At 35.0% G+C, this 14,381-nt stretch overlaps 1 protein-coding gene across 2 annotated transcripts; it reads left to right on the forward strand.

Annotated features, from left to right (window-relative positions):
• Positions 1–376: 376 nt before the first annotated feature.
• On the forward strand, positions 377–14,091 carry cryzl1 (crystallin, zeta (quinone reductase)-like 1). 2 transcript variants are annotated; one of them, XM_005170981.6, is made up of 13 exons: positions 377–765; positions 1,678–1,755; positions 2,554–2,626; positions 2,713–2,757; positions 2,842–2,910; positions 4,609–4,742; positions 7,724–7,835; positions 8,145–8,165; positions 8,349–8,447; positions 10,204–10,316; positions 10,399–10,504; positions 13,203–13,248; positions 13,411–14,091. In XM_005170981.6, exons 1-13 carry the CDS (start codon positions 703–705, stop codon positions 13,508–13,510), a joined length of 1,059 nt encoding a protein of 352 aa, XP_005171038.1. In that variant the 5' UTR covers positions 377–702; the 3' UTR covers positions 13,511–14,091. The 2 variants fall into 2 exon arrangements, with proteins under 2 accessions (XP_005171038.1, NP_001002633.1); NM_001002633.1 differs by lacking the exon at positions 8,145–8,165 and having other exon boundaries at positions 400–765.
• Positions 14,092–14,381: the final 290 nt, after the last annotated feature.

Genomic DNA, 14,381 nt, shown 5'->3' on the forward strand with positions numbered 1-14,381 from the left:
AAACGTTAATATTGTGCCTTGTGAATTTCCCATGACGTCATTGTCATTTTTTTATTAAGTGTCACGTATGAAACGTCGCAATTTATTGATATGTTATTAGGGTTTATTGACTTGACATTATTTGGTGGAAATATCCAAGTGTTTCTCAGTGATTTTCTTGCTGCATAAAACATATGCTGGATAGGTTGGCGGTTCATTCCGCTGTCGCGACAACAGATTAATAAAGGGACTAAGCCAAATAATGAATGGATGAATATCCAAGCGGTTATCTAACATAATCTCCCACACATCGCGGCGTTTGTCGTTGTCCTCTCTACCCGTTTCCATTTCGACTCACCCTACGTCACTCATTTCGAGTCACGTGCAGGAAATGAACAAAACACTACCGCAGTCAGTCAGCTACAGGCAAATATATATCATACATCATAACAGATGCAGATATTTTATCACCGATCTTGGCGTTTTTAACAGAGACACGCCAGTTATAGAAGGGAAAACAATAGCTTAGATGCTTTACAAGGATGACGTATTCCGGTTGATTTGGACCTTGAGTTTTTGAGTTAGCAGAAAAGATTTAAAGCATGCATTAAATGACATTCAAGTATTATTTCAATATAAAGTATTACGGAATTCAGGTTGTTGCTATTACTTGTATTACCTGTTAAGTGGGCATTAGTCGATTTAAATACAGCTAGAATTGCCATGAAGGGACTTTACTGCAAACCAGGAGACCAAGAAGATGTCAAGTTTGTCTTACAGGAGACGGTGAGAGCTTTCACAGTATCTGTTGGATTTATTTTTATGTCATTTTTAAAATCTGTGTATGGGTCAAAGAGAAAAAATATACATTATTCATTCATTCATTTTCTTGTCGGCTTAGTCCCTTTATTATTCTGGGGTCGCCACAGCAGAATGAACCGCCAATTTATCCAGCACGTTTTTAAGCAGCGGATGCCCTTCCAGCCGCAACCCATCTCTGGGAAACATCCACAAACACTCATTCACGCACACTCATACACTACGGACAATTTAGTCTACCCAATTAACCTGTACCGCATGTCTTTGGACTGTGGGGGAAACCGGAGCACTCGGAGGAAACCCACGCGAACGCAAGGAGAACATGCAAACTCCACACAGAAACGCCAACTGAGCCGAGGATCGAACCAGCGACCTTCTTGCAGTGAGGCAACAGCACTACCTACTGCGCCACTGCTTCACCCTAAAATATACATTATAAAAATATAAATAAAGTTGGCGCCAGTGGTGTAGTGGTTAGCACGGCGACCTGAGTTCGATTCCCGCCTCGCGGTGCTATGCCGATCCTTCCCCTCTCTCTGCTCCCCATGCATGCCTGTATTCTGTTTAATTTATTTGAAAGCTTCTATTATTATATTATTTACTTTTATTTTCTAAAGTCCCCAGCTAATCTGATTGATTCTTATCTGATTATGATCTTCTGATTCTGAATAGCCATTTAGAGTAACAATAGTTTAATTACCTCAAAACTCAGCCATTCTTGTCAAATCTGTTATGTGAAATGATGACGGAACATTATTTTGCTAGTTTATTTATTTTAGCAAAAGTTATTTAAAAAATATTTGCTTGTATTTAATATACTTTCTTCATCATGTACAATCAGTCTAATCGTTTGATGCCCTTTCTGTTTTTTTCTGACAGAGTTTACCCACTAACATTGGCAACCATCAGGTCAAAGTTCAAGTAAAGAGCTGTGCACTAAGTCCAGTTGATTTTAAGGTATGCACACATACACACACACATCTTTGTTTTTCTGAATTGTGGGGACATTCCATTGGTTTTTATACATGTATGATGCAAATTGTATTTACTTTTGCCCAAACCTAACCTTACCCCTTGGGTTGGGTTAGGGCAGGGGTGTCCAAACTCGGTCCTGGAGTGGCTCCCTGCAACACACCTGACTGGAACTTTCTAGTGTACCTAAACAGCTTGATTGGAGTGTTCAGGTGTGTTTAATTGGGGTTGGAACTGAAATATGCAGGACACCGGCCCTCCTGGACCAAGTTTGGGCACCCTAGGTTAGGGCAATATAAAATACAACTTGTATATTATTAAAACAATGGAAATCAATGGAATGTCCCCACAGTTCACAAAAACAAAGTGTGTGCAGTTTTACTTAATGCTTAAACTCATGTTTTCATAAATTACCATCTCCTTGTAATATCTTTGTCTCATCATGTCATGTCATTTTACACACATTTGTTTCCTGATTGTCACAAAAACATGCACACACACACACACACACACACACACACACACACACACACACACACACACATACACACAAAACACACACACACACACACACACACACACACACACACACACACACACACACACACAAACACACACACACACAAACACTTTATCTTTACAAAAAGATAATGAATAATAATGTAATTAACCAAAACAGCAATGAAGCAAATGATGTGTTACAAGCTTCAACATGTTTTAACCGTTGGATATTATAAAGATTTGTTTTGATCATATTAACATCTATTCTATTGTGTTTGTTAGATGTATGAAGACCTCAAGCTTGAGAAGGAGCATGTTCCAGTTGGAAGGGAGATCGCTGGGGTTGTTCTTCAAGGTGTGACTTCTTGTACATTTTACTTCCGGACAGTAATCAAATAAACCTGCCTGATGAATCTGATGGGATGCACATCTTTTTTTCAGTGGGACCCAAAGTGATGTTTTTCCAACCAGACGATGAGGTTGTGGGTAAGAACTTCTTTGGACTATGTGTTTTACTAGAGTCTGCTTTAGGTGTGCATAATCAAATAAACATTTTGCATTTCTCCTCAGGGATTCTCCCATTGGATGCTGAGCAGTCTGGCCTTTGTTCAGTCGTGCTTATTGACGAATTTAATCTAGGTATGGTTTATGTTAGTGTTTCTCAACTGGAACATTTTCAGTGGTTAAAAAAAACAACAGAAGTTGAATTTTTTACTTATTTTGACTTTTATTTTGAAATGCGTGCACGACAACCAGGCCCGGATTGGCTAATCTGGAGGACCGGGAGAATTCCCGGTGGGCCGGTCCGTTTTTTGGCCGCGAGGGCCGGTGTCCATAGCTCCAGAATCTGTTGCTCTCAGCAGTCACACTTTTTAAATTAATTTTTTTACTTACTTGACTACAGTCTTCTTATTCATTATTTTACCGCAGCTCTGCTCTTTTTATATATAACCAGCCTACAGGTTCCTGATGATATAACTCAGATGAGTCAGTTATTTATATGCAACTGTTGTGGTCCAGTGGTTAGTACGTTAGATTACAACACCGCCGACCCGGGTTTGATTCTTGTCTGAGTATGTTTTTCTTTTCTTTTTTAATTATAGTTTTATTGTTAAGACATATAATACTGTTAGGGTTTTTGAACATTTAAAGTTCTAAAGCAGCTGTTTTCTCAAAAAAAAAAAAAAAAAAAAAGACGTAATAATGTAATTAGAAACTGAATTGGAAATGACCTTATTTTGATATAGTCAGTCGTGAACTGGGGTGGGCTGGTCTAAGGCTTGAAACTCCAGGGCTGAAAGAGAGTCCCACTCCGGCCCTGACGACAACCCTACCGTTTGACATGAAATTTCATTTAATTATAGCAACAAATATGTCAAAGCACAAGTACGACCCTGAATATGTAAACTATGGATTTACATATATTGACGACAAAAAAGACTTAAATCCTCAGTGTGTCATAAGTAGCGAGGTGCTCTCACAAGAGAGCAGGAAACCTTTTTAAATTAAGACGACATTTAGAAACCAGACAACATAGTTTAATAACAGTTCAGTTTAGTTCATGGTAACTGAACCTTTCCTTACCCAAACCACTGTTTACAGTATTTGTCGTTTTTACTCTTTAATATTTCTATAATTTGATGCATTTTGTTAAATGACAGCAATAAAATATTGTTCATGAGTAAGTCTTTGTGATTTTCTTATGATTTATCGGTCACTACTTGTGTATGTTAACAAATAAATAAAAATTAATTATAATTCCTAAAATTTTATTGTAGTTCCTAAAAATTTGAGTCGTGGCTTGACCATGTAAAAATTTGGGTCCCATGGCCAAACCAGTAAAGAACCCCTGGTTTATGTTGCATTTCTACCTTGTTCTTAAAGAGGACCTATTATGCAAAAATCACTTTTATAAGGGGTTTTTCATGGAAACTGTATGTTTATAGCCAGCATCTCATTGTGAAAATATTTCTCGATTTATTATTTTAATCACACTTTATAAGAACAGTCTGCAGAAACACTTTGATTGTCATTCTCCCTTTGTACATGCCATCAGAGGGGGAAAGCCCCGCCCATTAGTGACAATCTCTCCCTCATCGAGTGACTCTCTCATCCCTCTCCCAGCAAACACAGCCCTGAGTGAGAAGCAGCTGTCAGCTGTTTATTCCTTTGAATTAAAAGCGACAGTCACCAAACTGCACAGATTGGATCAAACCTCACATACACACTCTAGGGACACCAGAAACTTATTTTACATCTTGTAAAAACGAGCATATTAGGTCCACTATAAAGACGTGCTAGTTTTCTAACTAAATATGTTTTGTTTTGCATGTGCAGTTCCGAAGCCGGAGAAAGTGAGCTGGTTTGAAGCAGCAGCGGTAATTAAAGATGGTCTCAGGGCCTACACCGCTCTTCATACGCTGGCACGAATGGCAGCAGGACAGACTGTACTGGTGCTGGATGGGGCGTCTGTAGGTATCTCTGCCATGGACAAAAGTGCAACATCTTCCTGAAATTTCGGACATTAATATTAGGTTAGAATTAGGTCGTGATGTCAGGTGACCAAAATTCAATGTCTACCCAGCGTCTAAGGACAACGTTATTATGACGTTGATATTTGGTTGATTTTAGATTGTGTAGGGAAGTGACATCAAGCCAGCATCTTAAACCAACGTCATATTGACGTCAGAAACTGACATTTATTCGTCAGGTACGGAAACCAAAATCCAACATCTGATAGACGTCATAGTGGTAACATCCACACAATGTCAAGCTGTAACTTCATTAGATGTTGATATTTGGTTGATTTTAGGTTTAATGTTGGACCAAGTTCAACACCTGATACACGTCATAGTGGTAACATCCATACAACGTCAAGCTGTAACATCATTACACTTTGATATTTGGTTTATTTTAGGTAGGATTTTGGACATTGACGTTGTGTTCTGACGTCAACCCGATTTTCCTTTCTAAACAAAATGCAACATCCCCACAACGTTAGAGTTCAACGTCAACGTTATGTTGACATCCTGTGCCTGCTGGGTAGCGTTTGAAGAACTATTTAAAGTCTTAAACCCAGCAAAGATGCATTTGTTCGAATAAAAATACAAAATGGAATTTTGCTAAATATTTATTTCATCCTTGCTGATTAAAAAGTAATAATTTCTTTAATAAAACCATATTATTGGTAAAGTAGATGCAACTATTTGAAGGTGTGCGATGTTATTGCTACGTGCTATTTACTTCTAACTTGTAGTTATTTTTAGCTGTACAAAATATTTGTTTATGCTGTTTGATATCGCAGGCTGAACTTTTGCATCATATTGTTTTCATTTATTGCTGTAATTATGTTCACATATGCCATATTTACACTTCTAAATTGGCATTTATGTCTCTTTACAGACACCTTTTAATGCTGTTTGGAGCTAGCATGAACGCACTAACAATTTCAGCTTTATAGTTATTTACCTTTAGGGGTGTGCAATATTTATTGTTTCTATTAATATTGTAACCGTGTCCAAACTGACATTATCGAGAATGTTGCTCACTTTGCAAAACAATGAGAGAGTATTGTTTACTTAATGAAACTGTAAAAATCGCCCAAAACACATATGCTTTGTCAATATCACACACCCCTGCTATCTAATGCATAATGTTTTACTTGCAAATGAATCTGACATATGCTGGGTTCCACACAATAACTTCATGTTGTCCCAACACAAATCGATTAAGTAAACTTGATAATTTTTGAACATAAATAAATAAGTTGTCCCCCTAAAACCTTAAGAATTACGTTCAACTAATTATAAAGAAGCAGTTTGAAAAAGCAGCAAAAATAGTAAAATATATGCTGGATATGTTGGCCGAAAAGAAAATTAATGAACATTGTATTTGTTATTTATAATAATAATAATAATATTGTAATTGTTATTTAACAATGTGCAAACTGACTTGTTTATTGAATAAATTAAATAATTAGTTAAGTTTTCCCCCAAAACATAGACATTTGTCAATATCACACAACCCTACTATCTTCTGCATATTGTTTTACCTCTAGTTATTTGCCTTTACCAGCAAATTAATCTGACATTCAGGAAAAATAAGGTGGATTTATGTTAAAACTCATCAAATTTTGTAATTTCCTGTTTTATTAAAAGTGAATTATAATGTACAGTTGAAGTCAGAATTATTAGCACCCTTTGATTTTTTTTTTTACTCTTTTAAATATTTCCCAAATGATGTTTAACAGAGCAAGGTAATTTCTACAGTATGTCTGAGAATATTTTTTCTTGTGAAGAAAGTCTTATTTGTTTTATTTTGGCTAGAATAAAAGCAGTTTTTAATTTTTTATAAAAAAAACATTTTAAGGTCAAAATTATTAGCCCCTTTAAGCAATTTTTTCCCCTAATAGTCTACAGAACAAACCATCGCTATACAATAGCTTGCCTAATTACCCTAACCTGCCTAGTTAACCTAATTAAGCCTTTGAATGTCCCTTTAAGCTGTATATAAGTGTCTTGAAATTAATTTAGTAATTAATTACAGTAATAGTGTTTTCTAATGGCAATAAATGCAGCCTAATAATTATGAGACACTGTAGAATAATACAATGAAATCCTTAGCATCAAACATTTGGAAAATGATCTTAAGTTATCTTGCAATTAATCAAGATTAAATTTCGATTTTGGAATTCAGTTGTTTAAAAAATAAAATAAAATAATTGAGATAAAAGATTAGTGCCACATACCCCCAAAGACGACCACAAATGTTTTTCCACAAAACCCAAGTTCATGCGAAACTCAGTAAAATCCTCTAATCTGACTACTCGGCATGTATAGTTGAAGTCAGAATTATTAGACCCCCTCTGATTTTTTATTTCTTTTCTAAATATTTTCCTAAATAATGTTTGACAATGCAAATTTTCACAGTATGTCAGTTTTTTTTTGTAGAAAGCCTTATTTGTTTCATTTTAGATGGAATAAAATCAATTTCTAATAAAAAAAAAAAACATTTTAAGGTCAAAATTATTAGCCCCTTTAAGCTATATATATTTTCGATAGTCTACAGAACAAACCATCAATATATAATAACTTGCCTAGTTAACCTAATTAACCTAGTTAAGCCTTTAAATGTCACTTTATGCTGTATAGAAGTGTCTTGAAAAATATATAGTCAAATATTATTTACTGTCATCATGGCAAAGATTAAAAAAAAAATAAATTAGAAATGAGTTTTTAAAACTATTATGTTTAGAAATCTGTCAAAAAAAAATCTTCTCTCCATTAAACAGAATTTGGGAAACAAATTAAACAGGGGGGCGAATAATTTAGGGGGGCTAATAATTCTGACTTCAACTGTAGTTTATGTTGTCTCATATCAGGATCAACACTGCAGTTCTACCACCATTATTTGGCTTCCTATATCAAATCATTCCTGTTTTATGTGCATGCAGCCCTTTGGAGTTCTGGCCATTCAGCTTGCCCACTATCACGGTGTAAAAGTCTTGGCTACAGCTTTGTCCCCGGAGGACCAGAAGTTTTTGCAAGAGCTGCGGCCGAATGTGGGTGAGTACTAAACTGAAGTCTTGTGGAGAGGAATGAAAGTCACGATATTTTACACATTTAGTCGATTCTCTTAGTTTAAACACTGCTGTAAGTGCTGCCATTCAAAGTTTCAACCTCATCTTTTCCTCCTGAGTTCTACTGAAAATCAGATTTCATTTGTCCTAGATTTTTGGCTGTCTTTAAAATCACTCACATCAAACCTTTTCAGATACTGTCTTATCTATCTTTTCATCTCTGCCTTGTGCATTTCTTTTGCCGTTTGACTTTCTTCTATATCTTTGCCCTTCCTTCTGCTTGCACTTGCTCAAGGTGTGCAGGAGTCACTTTTGGGTAAGGTATTTCCTTCTCTTTCTGTAAGCATATCCAGACATGTTACAATAAGTTTCACAGCAAATGTGATCTTTGACAACCTACAACACCTTGTTGTGCACTATTAATACATTGAAACACTTGAAGTTCTTAATTATGTGTATTAGAGGATTCTTTAAAGTGTACTGTATCTCCTCCTTTCAGCTCGAGTGATCAGATTGTGGGACGCAAAGGAGGATTTGGTGGACTCGTGCCTTGAAGAGACTGGAGGTCTTGGAGTGGACATCATCGTTGATTCAGGAGGTTTACTACCAATTTATATGAAGTTTTTAATAATTTCAACATTGTCTTTAGTTCTGTTAATACTGATGTTGTGTCCTAAGTATTAGTAGGGGTATTTATTTTATTACTTAAAGAGACACTCCACTTTGTTTTGGATAATGTGCTCATTTTACAAATAATAAGTCTAAATAAACAGTTGAGTTTTACCATTTTTAATCCATTCAGCCGATCTCCGGGTCTGGGGGGAGCACCTTTAGCTTAGCTCAGCATAGATCATTGAATCAGATTAGACCATTAGCATCTCTTGTCAGTTTCTATGTTGATATGGTTAGGAACTATATTCTCATTCCAGCCTATTAATCAATGAATTTGTTGCTGTACCATAGCTGCTGCAGGCACAATGATATTACACAGCATGTGAAAATAGTCCCCAGCTCGGTAACTGCACTGCATAATATCATTGTGCCTTCTGCAGCCATGGTACAGCAACAAAGATCCTAGATTTTTAAGCCAGAATGACAGTATAGTTCCTATCTATATTATCGTTGATTCAGGAGATTTACTACCGATTTATTTGACATTTATAATCATTTCAACATTGCTTTTAGTTCTGTTAATGCTGGCGTTGTGTCCTAAGTATTAATAGTAGCATTTATTTTATTACTTTATAGGAACACTCCACTTTTGTGGAAAAATTTGGAAACATTTTACAAGTAAGAAGTCATTGTAAACGGTTGAATTTCACCATTTTTTAATCCATTTAGCCGATCTCCGGGTCTGGTGGAAGCACTTTTAGTTTAGCTTAGCATAGATCATTGAATCGGATTAGACCATTAGCATCTCACTCCAAAATCGCTTAAAATATTTTTCATAATTTTCCTATTTAAAGCGTGACTCTTCTGTAGTTACATCATGTTCTAAGACTGACGGAAAATAAAAACTTGTTTCTAAGTTGATTTGTCTCAGAACTATATTTTCATTTAAGCATATTAATCAAGTAACTTTGCTGCCGCACCATGCACAATGATATTACACACCACCTGAAAATAGCCCTCAGCTCGGTAACTAAGTAATTGCACTGCTTAATATCATCGTGCCTTCTGCAGACATGGTACAGCAACAAAGATCCTAGATTATTATCCTAGAAAGATAGCATAGTTCCCATCTCTATTAGCACAGATATGATTAACTTTTCATTTCTGTTGGTCTTAGTACACAATGCAACTACAGACGAGTCAAGCTGAAACTTTAAATAAAAAAATTATTAAATCTTTTTTTTTTCTATGCTATTGGTCTAATCCAATTCAATGATTTATGCTAAGCTAAGCTAAAAGTGGTCCTGCCAGACCTGGAGATTGACTGAAGGAATTAAAAAATGGTAAAACTTTGCTGCTTAACTCTTGATTAAATTGAAATATTTCCAAAAGAAGTAGTGTTCTTTTAAAGCTGTTCGTACTTTGACCAATCTAGTGGTTAGTAAATAAAACAGCAGGACTGATCCAAAAGATTGAAAATTGTCCCAGTAAAAGCAGTTATAAAAGGCTTATACACACTTTGGAAGATGACTTTAAAATATACTTGCTCATTAAATATGGAAACAAAAATGATAAATGCTGTCATTTTAAATGGTGGGGATGGATTGGTTTAATGCGTCCTTGCTGAATAAATGTATTAATTTGACTCCACAAACCTTTGGCCAGTAACTCTACAGGCTATAAACTAAAAGACGGTTCATTTTCAATTAGCGGTCTGTGATTTTGAGTTTCTCTTGGGACAGTGAGACTCTATGATGAAGAGCCAGAAGCACAGACGAAACAGCCACATAAACACGACCTCCTCACCCTGCTTTCAGTTGGAGGTCATTGGGTCACCACAGAACAGCACTTACAGGTCAGCCGCCAATAGATTTTAGAATGAGTTTTTACATTAAAATACACTAATTTATGAAGTAACTTTATCCTTTTCCCCCAAGCTGGACCCTCCCGACAGCCACATTCTCTTCCTGAAGGCAGCATCGCTCTCATTTCTTAATGATGAAGTGTGGACAGTGTCCCGTGCCAAGCAGGGCCGATATCTTCGTATCTTTTCCTATAAAGTTCATTAAAATCGAACATTTATATTTAATATGAAATATTTATTGATATAATAACACTGCTTTCTAATTGGTCCAGTTGTAATATAGTGCATTAAGGTCTTGGCTTTGTTTCTCTCAATATTTCTAGATCTGTAATGTTGCAGCCAGTTTATTATTGATAACCTCTGATAAAGAGAACCCACCTCAGTCTAGTAAATGTATTTCTATTGATATTGACTTCATTTATAAATTTACTTCAAGGTTATCAAGGTAAGTCTCAATTACTCTGGATCTTTAGACAAAACCCTAAAAGGCTGTCAGTATTAAGCATAATACATATATTAATATCGCCAGCAATGCACAATTAGGTTCAGTTAATTTTATACTATCTGGCCACTTCATTAGGTACATCTCTTCAACTTCTTGGTAACTCAAAAATTATATGCAGCGTTGACCAGCAATTACAAGAGATCAGGCTTTTTAAGTCATTTATGCAAATGCGTAAATATATAATTATCATTTAGTAAATCTATAATAATTTTGATCAGTAATAAAAGCATAATTAAAGCTATTTTATGTGAACCGCCTTAGAGGAACAGCATTTGTCATGTTTATAACAGTAACAAACAGCTGGCTGAAGTTGTCCTACTGGACATAAAAATGGTCATCACGCTATTTAAATTGGTCATGCTTCTTAAAAATCACTTGTTCCCAACTAAAATCTGAATCTTTATTTAGAAATCACAGGCTTTTGGATATGTTTAACTACACCAAAGCTGTCTAAATGCAGAAGCTTTTTTTCAATTGTTCTTGATCCTAGTGAAAAACGTAGACTTATTTTGGCATATTTAGACTTATTTCATTCTATTACAGTATGTAGACTTATTTCATCTTATATCTAATTTTTAACAAATGGCTTATGGTTCAGCTGTGGTTCTTGAGGCAAAGGTGCAGATGTAACACATATTTAGTATGTGTGCTAAACATTGCTTCGTGTACAAGGAACAGACCTCAAGGCCCAGTATTATATACATGTGTGTGTGTGCATATATAAATATCAGGGTGTCCGGGGGTTCATAAAAAGTCTTAAATTTCAAAAACTAAATTTTAGGCCTTAAAGTTTTAAATTCACTAAAATATTGTGTTGCAGGTCTTAAATTATTTAAAATAGGTCTTCATTTTTCCTATTTCCAAATAAAGCTACCCAATAATCACCTATAATCCTTCTCAAAACTTCTTATATATATATATATATATATATATATATATATATATATATATATATATATATATATATATATATATATATATATAAGATATATATATAAGATATATATACATTAATACAAAAACTATTTACAGAAGTAACTGGGCCATTAGGAAAAATTCCTTAGTGTTTAGTCTAATTTCATTCAAAAGGGTCCTAAAAAGTCTTAAAATTGATTTTAAGAAATCTGCAGAAACCCCTGAATTATTTATATATATATACAGTTGCACCACAATCCAATAATATCCAGCTGCTTACTTTCCAGATAAGCTTTCTGGCTACAAGTGGGGAAAAAGACCAGATGTGTTTTGATAGCTTTGATCTACTCGAAAACCCTAATCAGCCAGTCACATAGCAGTCACAAGTGCTTTGAGCATTTAAATGTGCTCAAGATGATCTAAAGTTTAAACCGAGCATCACAAATTGGGAAAAATGGACATATATGTGACTTTAAACGTGGCATTTGTTGATGCCACAACATGAGGAGCATGGTGGAGATTAATGTAAGGGAGCGCCACAATTATGCAGTCCAACACTTTAATTAGCACTTTAAACTCTAGCACGATGAATTCTGACTAGCTGTGAATGTTTTTTTTCCCCATTCACCAGCTTTAAAATGATCAGTAATTTCGACAATATTACTGAATTATATATAATACTATATTCTGATTACACTATATACTATATACTATATTCTGATTACATGAAATCAGAGCTGCTTTATTGAAATCACTATATAGTGTTGAAGTCTGAATTTTTAGCCCTCCTGAATATTCATTTCCCCAATTTCTCTTTAACAGAAAGATTTTTTCAACACATTTCTAAACATAATAGTTTTAATAACTCATTTATGATAATTATTTTATCTTTGCCATGATGACAGTAAATAATATTTGACAAGATATTTTTCAAGACACTAATATTCAGCTGAAAGTGACATGTAAAGGCTTAACTAGGTTAATTACGCAAGTTAGGGTAATAAGACAAGTCCTTGTAAAACAACGGTTTGTTCTGTAGACAATCGGATAAAAAATGTTTAATGGGGCTAATATTATTGACCTTAAAATAATTTAGGAAATTAAAAAATGCTTTTTTTTCTTGCCTAAATAAAACAAATAAGTCTTTCTCCAGAAGAAAAAATATTATAGGAAATACTGTGAAAAATGTCTTGGTCTCTTAATAATTGTTTGGGAAATATTTAGAGAAAAACAAATTGCAGGAGGGCTAATAATTGTGACTTCAGCTGTATGTTGTAATGAGGTCATTGGGATCTTCAGTGTGCATATGGCTAATCCATGACAATTTGATGTATTCTGGACCTAAGGCTTTTCTCCCAGTGTCCGCAGGCTATTGGATCGACCTTGTCAGCGACATACAAGACACGTGGCTTCCTGTCTGTAACTGGGTTATGAGCCCTTAATCTGCTTTCTCTCAGATATCTTGAAGGATGTGATGAATAAACTCTGCATGGGGACTTTTAGGTGAGAATAAATAAATCCATGTGCTAAATACACAACACTCTAATCGAATTTATAAAAACTGAATGCACACGGGGGATGCGTTTGTAATACAGCAAGAAAAAATGTGTGAAATCAGCTTTGTGGTGTGAACTGAGATGAATTTGACTGTGTTTGTTGGTCTAGGCCACAGATGGAGCACCCCGTGCCTTTATATGAAGCTACTGTCTCGATGGAGATGGTACAGAGGAAGCAAGTGAGGAAGAGAATAGTCGTCAAGCTTTGAAAAGCACTTCTAAATATTCTGTTCAGTTTATATTGTTTTGATTCTCATCATGTTTTATTTGACATAAAGCCGACAACTGCACATTTCTGTTCCTATTTCAAATCATTTCACGAAAACAATGAAATCACAAATGTACATTATTACACGCTAAATGTAAAGTGTTCTGCCATAATAAACCTCTGAAGATATTTACATGAAACATTTTTGCTAAGCAACTCGAATTTTGACCCACTGTAGATGTGATTTTGTTTTCCTTCTCAAGCATTCCCTATGGATTATTAATGGCACCATCTGATCCCGTGTCTCCTGGCTATTAATGTGGGCAGCGCTGTGTGGAAAAGAGCCAATAATAGTGACTTGGAATCTTGCATCATTGTTCAAAGTATGCATCTGATTATTAGTAGTCTCTCATTAAGACTCTCAAGATAATCCTTGCTTGCTTTCAAAAGGAGAGATGTGTTTGTTAGGATCCCATTGTCCTAAATGTGCTATTGACATCTTGGCCAAATTCCCAAATTGTCGCATAAATATCAAGGAGAAAGATTAATTAAACTCTGAAATCCCACTTGGACAAAATCAAATATGAGGCAAGACCTTTTTTTTGGGGGGGGGGGGGGGGGGGGGGGGGGGGTATTGGGGGTGTGAAATGATACTTTCATAAGACTTTATTTGTTTAGGTTGTTTTATTAATTTTAGAAATTCAACTTAAATTTATTGATTTTCGCTTAACGATTTTGGTTTGTTTTATGATTTTTATTACATACTAAATTATTTGTTCTATTTTTGCATTATGTGAAACCTGAGCCACATTAACTTTCTTCAAAAGGAGTAAAAAAAAAAAAGTAATCTAAGATGACATGTTTGATTTAAT

The sequence above is a fragment of the Danio rerio genome, chromosome 1, assembly GCF_049306965.1.
Source record: "Danio rerio strain Tuebingen ecotype United States chromosome 1, GRCz12tu, whole genome shotgun sequence".
Lineage (NCBI taxonomy): Eukaryota > Metazoa > Chordata > Actinopteri > Cypriniformes > Danionidae > Danio > Danio rerio.